At 32.0% G+C, this 14,709-nt stretch overlaps 2 protein-coding genes across 2 annotated transcripts; one reads left to right on the forward strand and one right to left on the reverse strand.

Annotated features, from left to right (window-relative positions):
- Nucleotides 1-2,145: 2,145 nt before the first annotated feature.
- Nucleotides 2,146-6,839, forward strand: LOC112719856 (metal tolerance protein 4). Its single transcript, XM_025770575.3, has 7 exons — nucleotides 2,146-2,670; nucleotides 3,749-3,924; nucleotides 4,255-4,453; nucleotides 5,346-5,524; nucleotides 5,613-5,763; nucleotides 6,068-6,198; nucleotides 6,480-6,839. Exons 1-7 carry the CDS (start codon nucleotides 2,421-2,423, stop codon nucleotides 6,657-6,659), a joined length of 1,266 nt encoding a protein of 421 aa, XP_025626360.1. The 5' UTR covers nucleotides 2,146-2,420; the 3' UTR covers nucleotides 6,660-6,839.
- A 2,054-nt stretch (nucleotides 6,840-8,893) lies between these two features.
- LOC112719857 (large ribosomal subunit protein uL16) lies at nucleotides 8,894-11,435 on the reverse strand. Its single transcript, XM_025770576.2, has 5 exons — nucleotides 11,305-11,435; nucleotides 10,840-11,212; nucleotides 9,880-10,008; nucleotides 9,453-9,534; nucleotides 8,894-9,177 (listed from the first exon to the last, which is right to left on the reverse strand). Exons 1-5 carry the CDS (start codon nucleotides 11,312-11,314, stop codon nucleotides 9,103-9,105), a joined length of 669 nt encoding a protein of 222 aa, XP_025626361.1. The 5' UTR covers nucleotides 11,315-11,435; the 3' UTR covers nucleotides 8,894-9,102.
- Nucleotides 11,436-14,709: the final 3,274 nt, after the last annotated feature.

Here is a 14,709-nt window from a genome sequence, read left to right on the forward strand (position 1 = left end):
CAAGGGAGGGGGGAAAAAAAAAGAATTTGCAGGCATGGCCTTTGCCTTCTTGTCTTTGAGATAGTTCATCCTACTCTTTATGGGTTTGGTTTTGTTTTGGTATATATTTTGCTTTTAAAATCTCACATCACTACTTGCAAATATAATTATTATACTTTTATAAATATTAGATCATTTTCATCTATTAATTTATTTTTATTAATAAATTAGCTCGATCTACTACATTTTAATTTTTTGCTATGAGAGTATTTAATAGCAAGAGAATAAGTAATAATCTAAGTGATGAAAAACTTTATGAAGCTTTTATTGTTAGTTTAGCTGAACTTGTCTTTTTCTTACATATAATTAGTTTTTATATATAAAAAAATATATATTTTCACCTATATAATAAGTGAAACATTGTGCCTGTTTAGTTTAAGAATATATTTTTTATTTCTATTAATTTTTTTGTTTATATTTTTAGAAATTCGTGAAAAGAAAAATGAAATTGGATTAACACACATATGCACTGTAGCACTGGTATGAATTGGTGGCATCCTTGTCCAATTATACATTAACAATATTAGTTTAATTTCAAAATAAAAGATTCGAAAACATCGATCTCATGCAGTCCATATGTCACTTTTACAAACAATAATAATATAGTTATATATTAGGTTCTTGCATGTTGATATATAGAATAGAAAGTTATTTTGACCATTACTATATATATATATATATAGTTTTTTCTTTGATATTTTCATGTCCATACAAAAAAAAAAAATTATTAGGTTGATCTCAAATTGAAATGGTATTCATACGTACATTGTCAGTTAGGTTCTATATTTCTATCAGGAGTTAGATTTTTAAGACAGTCGTGTAAGGGTAAAAGTGTAAAACATGCACCTATATTAATTAACGTACTAATATATAATGGAATAGGAAAAAAAAAACAATACAATTATACAAATATTACATGAATTTAGTCATCATATATAAAAATTGATCGTTAGTTCACAATAAAAAAAATCACTTGACATAAATTTATCAAATTTTAAAATTAAAAAAAATTTTAATAATACTTACAAAATATTACATCAAAAGTTGATTTTTTTTTAATTTTTTTAAAATACATATTTAATATCTACTAATTTTTTAGACTTATTTATTATTTGTATTATTTGAAGTTATTTTTGTCAACAATAAAAATTTTTAAATACCATTTTAGAAATATATCTTTTTGACAATTGTAAATATAAAATTTTTGCTATAATTATAGGTAATTATAATAATTTTAGAAATATACTAAAATAGGTCACTTCAGAATACTTATTTATAAAAAAAATGTTCTATATATAATAAAAATCACCTATCTTATATTTATACATATTAATTTGTATATTCTTTTAGCTAGAAATCCAACCACTAGACTAATCAAATCTGCTATAGTAAACTAATAATATTTATAATAGACAAATACTTAAATCTTTTTATCGTTGTATAATAAAATTATTTTATAAAATATTAAATACGTATTTTTATATATACAAAGAATATTAGATACACTTCTATCAATATAATTATTATGTATTTATACATATTTATATATACTAATTAACACATATTTTTATTAAGTTATAATAAAATAATCAAACATATTATAATAAAATAATATTTTTACATTAAAATTATAAAATTATCAAATACCAAATATATAATTTTATATGTTTGTTAACTAGTGATTAAATTTTAATACGCACTTAACATAATTATTATATATAATGAGTTAATGACTAATGAGCGACTTACACACGATTGATTTTTGGTGTGTAATTAATTTGTAATAATAATTATGCAAGTAATTATGAATGTTTTCTTTTTTATGTAAGCATTTATTTACCATTGAAGGAGAGCATAGTCCATAGATATGACATTAACATTGACTTAGCAAAGGATTTTATTTTTGTATTATTATTATTATTATTTAAAAAATATTATTTATACATTAAAATTAATTACTAAAACTAAATTTTAATCAAGTTATCAAATTCGTCACTGAACCTGAATTTCTATTTATTATTATATAAAAATATTATTTGCACATCAAAATTAGTCACTAAAATCAGTCATCAATGTATTTGTGTATAAATATATGTATTGTTTAATTTATTTTCAATATATATTTATATTCTAACGTATATTTGATACTGATGGCTGACTTTGATGGTTGATTTTGGTGTACACTTAGCATAGTCGATTATTATATATTATATATTCATGATTGAATAATCATGTTTTGGCAGGCAGGGAGGTATGTGAATGTGGTGCGCATGGTGCTTCACTGCTTCTTCGTCGTCGTCGTCTTCTTCTTCTTCTTCTCATCATATCACTGACAACGCAACACAACTAACCACCTCACTCCTTCATTCATTCATCCTTCCATGGACGCCAATAATTCGGCTTCAGATCCCAACATCACGAGCCCGTTGCTATCCAAGCACCATCATCATCATCCTCCTGCCTCCTCCGCCGCCGAGAACGGTGGCCGGAGATCTCGTCTTAGTCGCCGCAACTCCGTCAACTCCCTCAGAACCGCTTTTCTCTCCAAGATTCCTGACAAGGTCCGATCTTCCCTCGACGCCGAGTCTCTCTCCAACCTTAATCTCTCTCTCTCCACCGCCTTAACTCCAGGTTTCTCTCTCTCTCTCATATATATATAGATGTCCATGCATATGATTTAGAAAATGTTTAAGTTATTTTATCACTTTCACTTTTTTTTTTTTTTTTAGTTTTTACTTTACAAAATTCTGTTCTGTTTTTGGTTACTTTTTAGGTTGCAAAGTTATATAAAAACACTGGAATTTAAAGCAAAAAGCATTCGAATTTAGCTAAAAAGTGTCTAAAGAAATTAGTTGAGGAGATAATGATGTAATATTTTTATATTTTTTATGTATATGTAATAAAAATGTGAAAAGAAAATTATTTATTTTTAATAACTTTTAGTAAAAGTTTTTCATTTATAGTGCTTTTAATTAGTGTTCTTAGTACAATTGTGGAGTAAGGAAAACTCTGCAACTTGAAAGAGAAAGGTAGAGATACACCTGTCAATCAAGTTTTGAAGTTTATATCATGAACTTAGCTTGAACCTGAATGGTAGAATTCTAGCATGGTTCCGCATATTTAGCTTTTTTTTTTCTGATGAGAGGGTAGGTATTAGTCTTAGATATTGAAAATTTGGACAAATAAAAGGGGACAAAGTCATAGGTTTGGTGTTCAATTTCAGACAGAATAATTTCTTTTTGTCAGAAACTTAATTAGAATGAAAGTTTGTGTTATTGCATATGATGCTATGCTCAGAACACATTTAATGTTACCAATTTGTGAAATGTACAAGTACAATATCACTTATGTCTTCTTTTGGCATTTTCTGTGCGGCATTATGTATTTATGTTGCCAATATTTATGCACACTTTTCTTCAATCTAAGTATCTCTATTAGATGTATAGATTACTAATGATAATTTAGAATTATTAATGGGACAAAGATTAGTGTTGCCTTCTGTCATTAAGTGCCATGTTTTGTCAGCAAAGAGAGGTTCAAGATGTTAAGCAACTTTAATTTGTCCAACTATAAGGTTAAGATATCTTATGATAGCATATATGAAACTTAATTAAGTGCTGTAAATCTGTTCTTGAATGACATTCTTTTTAGTATTTATCTATTTATGTGTTTAATTTTACTTTGAACTAAGATTGTACAATATTTATAGGGGAGAAAGAGTATTACGAAAAGCAAATTGCTACTCTAAAATCATTTGATGAAGTTGATGCCATAGTGGCATCTGACAGCAACATTATTGAGGACACTGACGATGAGGAACAGCTTCAACAAGAAAGAGCTATGAGGATTTCCAATTATGCAAACATAGTTCTATTGATACTAAAGGTGATATTTTATTTGATACTGCTAAGTATGTATAATGTATTCATTCATTTATCATTCCAACGACATGTTTTAGAATTTGAACCATTATTTATATATATAACCTATGATCTTAATTAAGAGGATTCACTTCAAACTAATAGTTAAATTTGAAATGCTATATTCATGATACAAAATTGGCTATTTGGTCCATGATACATGTTACAGATTTCAAACAAAGAAGTTATACTTATTTAAACGTTGATTAGATCCTTTTACATGTTTGTTTTTGTTTCTCTTGATGAAAATCCTTGAGTTGAAATGGAACAGCTAATATGAATTTTCCATACATAGATTTATGCCACAGTGAGGAGTGGATCATTAGCTATTGCAGCATCAACATTGGACTCTCTGCTTGATCTCATGGCAGGTGGAATACTTTGGTTCACTCACCTCTCAATGAAGAACATAAATATCTACAAATATCCAATTGGAAAGTTGAGGGTGCAGCCAGTTGGCATAATTATCTTTGCTGCTGTCATGGCAACACTTGGTGTGTCAAACTCACTCCTATTCCTAGCTTCCATACTGTTCATTCTGCTGTTAGTCTGTTGCTCGCTTAATTTTACATCATATTACATGCATCAATTTTCTATCTGCTATCTCCCGTGTCTGTTTCTCCCTCTATCCCACGTTATCCGTCACCTTGGAAAATATGGTACATTCAAAATTTAATGCTTTTGGATACAAATCGTATCAAGATATATTGAGTTTTGAATATGCCTAATTTTCTAAGTGACCAATAATTTGGGATGGAGACGGTACAATCTAGAGATTATATCCTCTTGTAAATTTCTCTGTTGTTTCACTTTTATGTATCACTGTCACTTTTTGATATATTCTTGGATCAATGTAAATTGTATCCATATACCGAAAAGTGCTAATGATAGATAAAAGAAAACAGCGGGAGTAATGTTAAACAGGATTTCTACAATGGATAGGCTTTCATATTTTTGCTGAAATAAAGGAAAGCATTAAAATCTAGAATATAAATGGTGACACAGGTTATAGGATGACATAACCATAGACCAGATGAAAAATGTACAAGGGAGAATAATGCTGCAGCCAGCAGACACTGTCTCTGGTCTGAGTTCATTTTTATACCACACATACCATTCTTTCTCCTTAAAGGATTTGTTACTCTTGAGCTTTTTCTCATTCTCAAATCATAGAACTTGAATAGTAGAACATAGTTTTGCTAATGAAGTGCAAGATAAAAAGTGAACTAAGAACATATTTGAGTATAGGTTATTTCAAATGTTAATTCTCTAAATCTTTCATGATTCATGTTAGGCTCCTAGTTTTCTTCAAAACTTGTTCTTGTGGTTTGTTTTAGTTTCATAAAAAATTGTTCACTCAAGAATGCTAAAAAAATTTTGCTACAGGCTTTCAGGTGTTAATCACGGCTCTAGAAGAACTAATACGAAATACTCCTAATGACAGGATGACTGAAGAACAATTGATCTGGTTGTATTCTATTATGATATTTGCGTCGGTGGTGAAGCTTTTCCTCTGGCTTTATTGTAGAACATCACGGAACAAGATTGTCCGTGCCTATGCGGATGTATGGATAATTCTTTCGGATATTTGATTTGTTTTATCATAATAGCCTTGATTCTTGAACCATGCCAAAATAATGGTCAAAATTTCAGGATCACCACTTTGATGTTGTGACAAATCTGGTTGGACTAGTTGCAGCTGTTCTTGGTGATAAGTTTTACTGGTGGATTGATCCGATTGGCGCTATTTTACTTGCACTTTACACCATTACAAATTGGTCCCGCACTGTTATGGAAAATGCAGGTAATTCAATCTACTATAACCTTATTAGAACTTCAAGTAGCAAAATATTCTCATTTGACAAAACTATAACAGGAGCACTTGCAACAAAATCTAGTGTTGCCAAGGAAGCACTGGCCTAATTAATCCTTAATAGTAGTTTTTTTTTCATTTGAAAATGTGGTGGCATCTATGATAAATGACTTTGTAAGACTAGATCAATTTAGTTTTAATAAATCAGCAAGCTTTATCTTTCACTACCTAATCCTTAGCCTTGTTTGTAAATGAAGATGTTTTAATTTCTGATTCTGAATGACTTCTCCTGCAGTTTCACTAGTGGGACAATCTGCCCCACCTGAATTTTTACAGAAGCTAACATATCTTGTTGTAAGACATCCTCAAGTTAAGCGAGTTGACACTGTCCGCGCATACACATTTGGTGTTCTATATTTTGTGGAGGTATGCTGCAAGCTCTCTGTTCCCTTTTATTCGCCGATTTTTTGGTACATTCTTGGATCAATGAATCTTCGGATAAATGCAAGCATCCCCAAGTTCTTAGATTATTTAATTGTGATTTCTCTATTAGTACTGATGTAATTCCTATAGAATTTCTAACCACCTTTTGTGCATATAAAAAAAGAGTTCACTAATGTTATTCACTTAAAATAATATATGTATGGTACTTCTAATTGCTAAGTAGACCTTAGAGTTTGTGAAAGTAAAGCTATTACTGGAAACAGGTTGATATTGAACTGCCAGAGGAATTGCCATTGAAAGAAGCACATGCCATTGGAGAGACACTACAGATAAAGCTCGAGAAGCTTCCAGAAGTTGAGCGCGCATTCGTTCATCTAGACTTCGAATGCGAACACAAACCGGAGCACTCGGTTCTTGTCAAGCTGCCCAACAATCAGTCTTGAGCTGATTTTCATGTTCTATGTATACCATATATTCATAGTTGTGTAAGTTGTAATTTTTGAGTTTTAATGCAAAAAAGAGGATCACACTCTTTTTTGGTTATATGAAAAATCTCAAATCTCAAATCTATCTCTTGTTATGATATATATGGAAACCATGCTTTTTAGCACCTTCCAAAACAATCTTAAACCAACAACATTTTCCAATTATTCCATCAAAGTTCATCGAAGTGATGATTAAACTTGCAACGTTATGAAATGGTATATTGGAGATTAATTTGGAAAATTGCATGTTTAGTGTATTAAGAAATTTCTTAGTTGATTTGTCATTGTTGGCAATCTGATTGAAAAATGCTATTATGAAACGTCCACTTTATGATATTACAATGCTACTTCAAGTTTGTAGTGTCATCTTATAAGAAATGTTTTCTTATAAACAGCAAGAAAATGAAAGTTGAAAGTGAATGGTAGGAACTATTGGATGAGATGGATAAAATTTCTAAAATTTAACTATTTGTTTATTATTATAAAAACAATAAATTGAGATGATAGGAAAGAATCTTTGCATAAATCTGAGTGTTCCATTGGTGTATTTGGCGGCTTAGAGGCTAACTTTGTCTTGTTAACCAGCACTGCCACAAGATCACGGGTATGAAGAATTGTATTTGTATTTGCCATCAAAGTGGCATATATCAATAAAAAATGTTAGGTGTTTGTTTAAAAATAAAAATATTTTGAGTAACCAAGTTTAATCAAGTTGTTTAAAAATAAAAATCTATTCGTGCGTCACTTTTCTCTTCTTTAACTATTATGGTTGCTGCTTCTTTTCTTACGTTCATTCTTCCTTCTTCAACGTTGTTGTCGTCGTCACTGCCGCCATCGTCGTTGTCACCACGGCTATCTTTCTTCTTGATGTTCTTTAATTTTTTTTTTCTTTTTTATCCTCCTCCTTCTTCTTTTGTTATCATTATCACGGTCCTTATCGTTTTCATTATCTTTTTCTTCTCTTATAAATGTTCAAAAAACTAAAGCATATAAATTTTGATGCATAACATATAAATTTTGGTATACAGCACACAAATTTTAGTATACAATACAAAATTTTTTTAAGGAGCGCATACCCAAAATATTGACACTACACACATCATATAAATTTTGATGTACAACACAAAAATCTTATTGCATAAGTATAACATAGAATTTTTTATATGTAGCATAAAAATTTTTAGAGGATTATATACCGAAAACATTGACTCACCCAACTAATAAAATATATTCGTAGCAAAAAGTTGTGCTATGTACAAAGATTTGTATGCCATGAGCAAAAATTTGTGTGATATGGATAAGTTTTGTAAAGCTTTTTGAAGAGGTGTTTGTATTTTTTAAAAACTCAAGCTCCTCGTTTTGTGGTTGGTAAATCAAAAAGACTATGTGCTTGTGCTGACAGCTTTTAAAATTTTGGGGTACTTTTGAAAGTACCTAAGATAGAGTTTTTTAAAGTTTGCTTGTGCTTTTCAAAATTTAAAAGTCTAATATAACCTCATATGTTAACTAATTTTCAAATTTAATGCTTACATTTATGTCTATTATAATATTTTTAAATTTTAAAAGCTATTTTATCAAATATAATTGATGTTGCTTGTGTTTATTAAAAATTATTTTTTATTTAATTTACCAAACATAAATACTACAACTTTTAAAAAGTAAAACTTTACCAAACTAAATCTTATTATTATAGGACGAAGAAAGTACAACAAAGACAGGAAGCTTATAATAATCCCTTTCATATTTAAGCTGAAATAGGAAAGTTAAATCAGCAAATAATCATATTGGTAGTGGACAAAATGTCATATATATACACATACATTATTTTATATGTTTTTATTATGTATTTTATAATCCAATATGTAATTTTACAAATGACGATTTAGTAACTAATTTTAATATTTACGTAACATGAAAAAAGAAGATGTATAAAGGTTCTTGTCATTTTACGTACGTCAGGTTATACCCATAGTTATTCTTTATTCAGATTTATTATGCGAACATTTTTTGCGCATCATGATATATAAATGGTTTTTTTTTTTTTAAATGTGTCTGATATATAAATGGTTAATAGTTACTTAAACCCATCGAATTATTTATAGAACCTTCATGAAATATCGAATCATTTGTGCACTTAAAGGAGCATAAACATGCGCAACTACATTTCCAATGCATCTTGAAAGAAAACTGGATGCAAAAACAATAATTCATAGTTTCATAAATTAAACAAAATGAAGACCCTGAACACAGTTTTATTCTTATAATTACAGTCATACTTCCATAAATAAAACAAAATGAAGACCCTTAACCCCAGTTTATTCTTATAATTACAGTAAATACCGTGGTCGATAGGAACACCTATTCACCAGGTAAGGGAAAATGAACCACATATTCAAAGGGCCTAAGCACTAGCAGTAGCTGGCAAGATAGCTTGTCCAGGTTTACGATTTGCCAAAGGTCCATGGCACCCAAGAAGCTTCATAGAACATAAAAAAAAATATTAATAAACTATGTATCAATTGCAAGAACTCTTTCCCAAAAAGAATGAGAACAATTTATAACAACTATGTTAGGTGTACATCAAAATCAGTCACCAGTATAGAATACACATTAAAATATAAAATACATATTAAAAATAAGTTAAATTACATATATGTTTATACATAAATACTTGGTGACTGATTTTGATGATTAATTTTGGAGTGCAAATAACATTTTTGTAGTTTATAATTTATCAGGGTGGAAACGAACCTTGGCATTGACACCATCAGGCACAATTCTGTTCTCAGACTTTAACTTCAAATACTCTGTTCGGTTGAACTTTGTAAATCCCCTGAAAATTGAAAAAGAATTACTAAGCAAGCAAGCATTTCCAATAAATACAAAGGGTAAAAAATGAGCATACACACTGAAAAATAGAAACCCCATGTTCTTCCAGTTGGAAAAACTTGATCATCCATCATTAGCATTTTTCTTTGCATAACTTGTTCAAATAACCAATTTGACATGTAGCAAATTTAACAATTCTTGAAGTGATACAAATTATGAAGACACATAAACTCACAACAAAATCTAGTATTAGCAATAACAAGGCTAGTAATTTGTATAGAATCAAAATTGCAAGAATAGCAACGAACTTGCAGTATTAGAAATGCAACCATAAAGTTAAAAAGCTCACCACTTCCTGCTGACAATGATCTTCTGGCGGCCGGGGAACTTGAACTTGGCGCGTCGCAGAGCCTCCTGAGCATGATGACCATGGTTATCCTTGGTGCGAACCGAGAGAAGTACCTGGCCAATGTTCACCCTGGTAACCAGAAACCAAATGCAAAATGAGCATATATCATTGGGATTCCATTTCATATACATTATACAAGGCACTAAAGTATGTTAGTCAGTTATGATTTAACCAACTACTAAATCGAAGGAAGAGCTGCATATATTAATTACCAAAAAGCTGGTCTATGAAAGTAAATCATAAATTTTATATCAAAAGGTGAATTATACAACACAGATGTATTTTCTACGGATATTCTCAAAACAATCACAAATTGAGCAACATGTGTACAATGTTTTATAGCAGACGAAAACATAGCTTAAAAGGTGGTTATTATTTAGTATAGCATGATATAAAATCTGTACAAATAACATCTGCATAGTAGGATGCACCTTTTCAAAATACTCTTTAACAATTTGTTTCAGTTGTGTTAGAATATAATTAGGATCAATTAGTATTATTTAGTATATCTGAATATTTATTATAGGAGATTACGTCTTTATTATTACGATTCTCTTAGTACCTATAAATATCCTTTTATATTTATATTGTATCATTCTAGACAACTTGAATAGACAACTTAAATACAGTCAATAATACACAAATCCTTTCTCCAGTTTAGTCTCTTGTTTTCTAACAAGTTGTATTCCTAAAATATGTTTCATATACAGAAATACTGTGACGTGATAATTGTATGCTGATATGTCACTGCTGTATGACAACTCTCAACTAAATTACGAATATCTTAGATGAGATTTCTTGTAGAGCAAGAAATGATGAGAATTCTTTCATGCGAATTGTTAGATCTATCTATAACTATCTGAAAAGAAATTATTGATAACATGATATGAGAGAGTATACCTAGCGCAAGTGCCCTGCGGCTTGCCAAAGGCGCCCCTCATGCCAGTCTGGAGCCTGTCGGCGCCGGCGCAGGAGAGCATCTTGTTGATACGGAGAACATGGAAAGGATGAACCCTAACACGCAAATGGAAAGCGTCTTTGCCTGCGAATTTGGACATGTACTTGTTGCAAGCAATGCGAGCAGCCTCAAGTGCCTCACTGGAAACATTCTCCTTCTCCCATGAAACAAGGTGCACGCAGAACGGAAACTCATCCGCACCCTTCTTCTTCATTCCGACGTCATAGATTCGGATCTTAGGGTCAGGCACACCCCTGCAGAATCGCGATTTTGGATATGGCTTGTTCTTGATTTGCCTGTAACACCTCGCTGGTCCTGGAAACAAATTTCAAACATTCAATTCTAGAGATTTAAACTTTAAACAGAGATTTCAATTGCATCGAAGAATGAAGGATTAGAGATCGTACTTCTCCCCATTGCGTAAGGAAAATTGAGATGGATAGGATTCGCGGGGTGATGGTGCTTTATATACGCTACGGTATGGGCAATGGCGCGTCATTCGCACGCTGTTTTATTCGTGTCGTTCATTACGTATGGGCTTGCGTCATCGTTGGTACTTTTTTATTCTTCTTTGACCGTCGGGGTTGGGTTAGGAAAGGCCCAGAAAGTTTCAGAATCTTGGATTGGACTTGCTCTATTTTAAAGCCTATTATTCGGCCCATACCCATCTTAATCTTACTGCTTCAAATTTATTAATACCAAAATTATTTTAAATAATTAATACATAATTTTTGCTTTAATATCAATAAAAAATTATGATATTATTATAATTTATCTAAATATATAAATATATAGTGTCTTCATGTCTTAAATTCTGACTATGCTACACTTGTGGTACATAGCCGGTCCCAAACCCGGATAAAGATGGAGGGTTGTTTTGGCCTTCGACAACCAACATAAAAACTTAGTTGAATCTTCATGACATAAATCAAAGACGTTATTGCGCTAAAACTAGGTCGTTGCTCGGAAGCAACACGCGGTATGACTCGCATACAGTACCAAATGAGTAAGAGTCGCTGCATCGGTGTCCAGGTGTAGTGTTAAATGAGTAAGGGTTCCCGCGTTTTCATGAACGAACGAGAGTAAATAAACTAGTTCAATAAAAAAAATGTAAAGGTAAAGGTGGAGCGGTAGAAGGCTGAGATTTGGGACATAGAACATAAGCACTCTAACAGAAAAATTCATGGAGGTGGTGGATACTATGACAAGAAGGAAGATTAACATCATGTGCCTACAAAAAACAAAATGGGTCGATACGAAGGCTAAGGAATTGGATATTTCTGGGTTCAAACTTTGGTATATGGGAAAGATGAAGAATAGGAATGAGATAGGTATTATCATGGATAGACAGTGGAAGAAAGACATAGTGGATGTCAAAAAGGTGGGAGATCGGATCATTCTATCAAACTTGTGGTGGAATGAGGTATTTTTCATGTGATTAGCGTCTATGCACCGCAAGTGGGTTCGGACGAACAACACAAGATAAGGTTTTGGGAGGATATAGAGAGTTTGGTCCAAGACATACCTTCGAGAGATAAGATTTTCTTAGGAGGAAATTTAAATGGCAATGTTGGAAGTGAAGTGACTTGGTATGGAAGCATTCACGGAGGCCATGTTTTCGGGGTGGTCGATACCAAGAGTAAAACTATTTTGGACTTTTCTTCAACCTTTGACCTTCTCATCGTAAATATATGTTTTAAAAAGAGAGATGAACATCTTATAACCTATAGGAGTGGTATGACAAGCTCTCAAATTGACTTCTTCTTGTTAAGGAGAGTCAACCGAAAATTTCGGATTAATTGTAGAATTATTCCGGGAGAGAGACATCATATGAAGAATCCAAGAACGAAGTGGTGGCGGATGAAAGGTGAGAAACAAAGAAGCTTCTTAAGATGGATAGGAGAAAAGACAAAATGAAATGGGGATGGAAGCGCAGTGGAGATGTGGAAGGAGATGATAGAAGTTATTAGAAGAATAGTAGAAGAAAGTTTTGGAGAATCTAGAGGGATATGACCAAGAGACAAGGAGTTCTGGTGGTAGAATGCGAGTGTATAAGAAAAGATAAAGTTCAAAAAGGGAGTGCTTTTAAGGAGTGATCTTTGTGCCGCAATGTAGATAATTGAAAAAATATAATAGGCTAAGAAAGAGACAAAAGTGGCTGTAAGTGAAATAAGAATAAGAGCATATGAGAATCTCTACTAGTCTTTAAGCACGAAAGAAGGAGAAAAATGTATATATAGAATCGCAAAGAGCTGTGAAAGAAGAACGAGAGACTTAGATCAAATTAAATGCATAAAGGATAAAAATGGAGAGGTTTTTGCTCAAGATTAGAAAATCAATGAAAGGTGGAAGAACTACTTCTAAGAGTTATTTAATGAAGGATAGAAGACTCTTCCGAGCCTTGGTCGGTTATGCACGAGGGAAGAAAATTAAAACTTTGACTACTATCGAAGGATTCGAGACTTTGAGGTAAAAGAGGTTTTAAAACGGATGAAAAATGGCTGGGTAGTAGGGCCTGATAACATTCCAATTGAAGTTTGGAAGGGCCTTGAAAAGAAATGCATCAATTGGTTAACCAAGCTTTTTAATGATATTTTAAAGTAAAAGAAGATGCTAGATGAGTGGAGAAAGAGTAGTTTGATACCTATCTACAAAAATAAGAGGGATATACAAAGTTGTAGAAACTATAGAGAAATCAAGCTTATAAGTCATACCATGAAGTTATGGGAAAAGGTGATAGAACGGAGGCTGAGACAAGAGACACAAGTAACAGAGAACCAATTTAGTTGTATGCGCGGCAGATCTACTAATGAAGTAATATACCTGTTAAGAAGGATGATAGAGATGTATCATAGTACTAAAAGGGATCTACATATGGTGTTTATTGATTTAGAAAAAGCGTATGATAGAGTGCCAAGGGAGGTCTTATGGAAGGTTTTGGAAAGGAAGAGAGTAAGGATCGCATATATTCGTGCAATTAAAGACATGTATGATGGGGCTACAACTAGTATGAAGACTCAAAGTGGTGTGACAGAGAATTTTCTATTGGTATAGGATTATATCAGAGATCATCCTTAAATCCATACCTTTTCATATTAGTATTGAAAGTACTCACAGAGCATATCCAAGAGCCTGTGTTATAGTGCATGCTTTTTGCCGATGATATCGTCCTTATGGAAGAGTCAAGGAAATGCCTAAATAAAAAGTTGGATTTATGGAGAGAAACTCTAGAATTGTATGGTCTGCGCATAAGTCGTAGTAAGACAGAATATATGGAATGTAAGTTCCGCTGTCGAAGAGAAAATCCTAATATAGAGGTGAAGATTGGAGAAAATATCCTACGAAAAGTTAAAAGTTTTAAGTATCTTGGGTGCATCATACAGGATAATGGAGATATTGAACATGATGTAAATCATAAGATCCAAGTTGGTTGGTCAAAATAACGGAGTGCGTCTGGTTTATATGTGACAAAAAAGTGTCTTTAAAACTTGAAGGTAAATTCTATCGCACTGATATCAGACCGGCTATGCTTTATGGTACAAAGTGTTGGGCAGCCAAAGAGGAGCACGAACATAAGTTAAGTGTGGCAGAGATGAAGATGTTGAGATGGATGAGTGGCCATACGCGATTGGATAGAATAAGGAACGAAGATATAAGAGAGAAAGTTGGAGTAGCACTTATTGTGGAAAATATGGTAGAATCGCATCTTAAGTGATTTGGACATGTGAGAAGATGACCGACAGAACACCCAGTCAGGAGGGTAGATGAGATAGAAGATGGATAAGGGGTGAAAGGAAGAGGAAGACCTAGGA

Source organism: Arachis hypogaea, chromosome 11 (genome assembly GCF_003086295.3).
Source record: "Arachis hypogaea cultivar Tifrunner chromosome 11, arahy.Tifrunner.gnm2.J5K5, whole genome shotgun sequence".
NCBI classification, from domain to species: domain Eukaryota; kingdom Viridiplantae; phylum Streptophyta; class Magnoliopsida; order Fabales; family Fabaceae; genus Arachis; species Arachis hypogaea.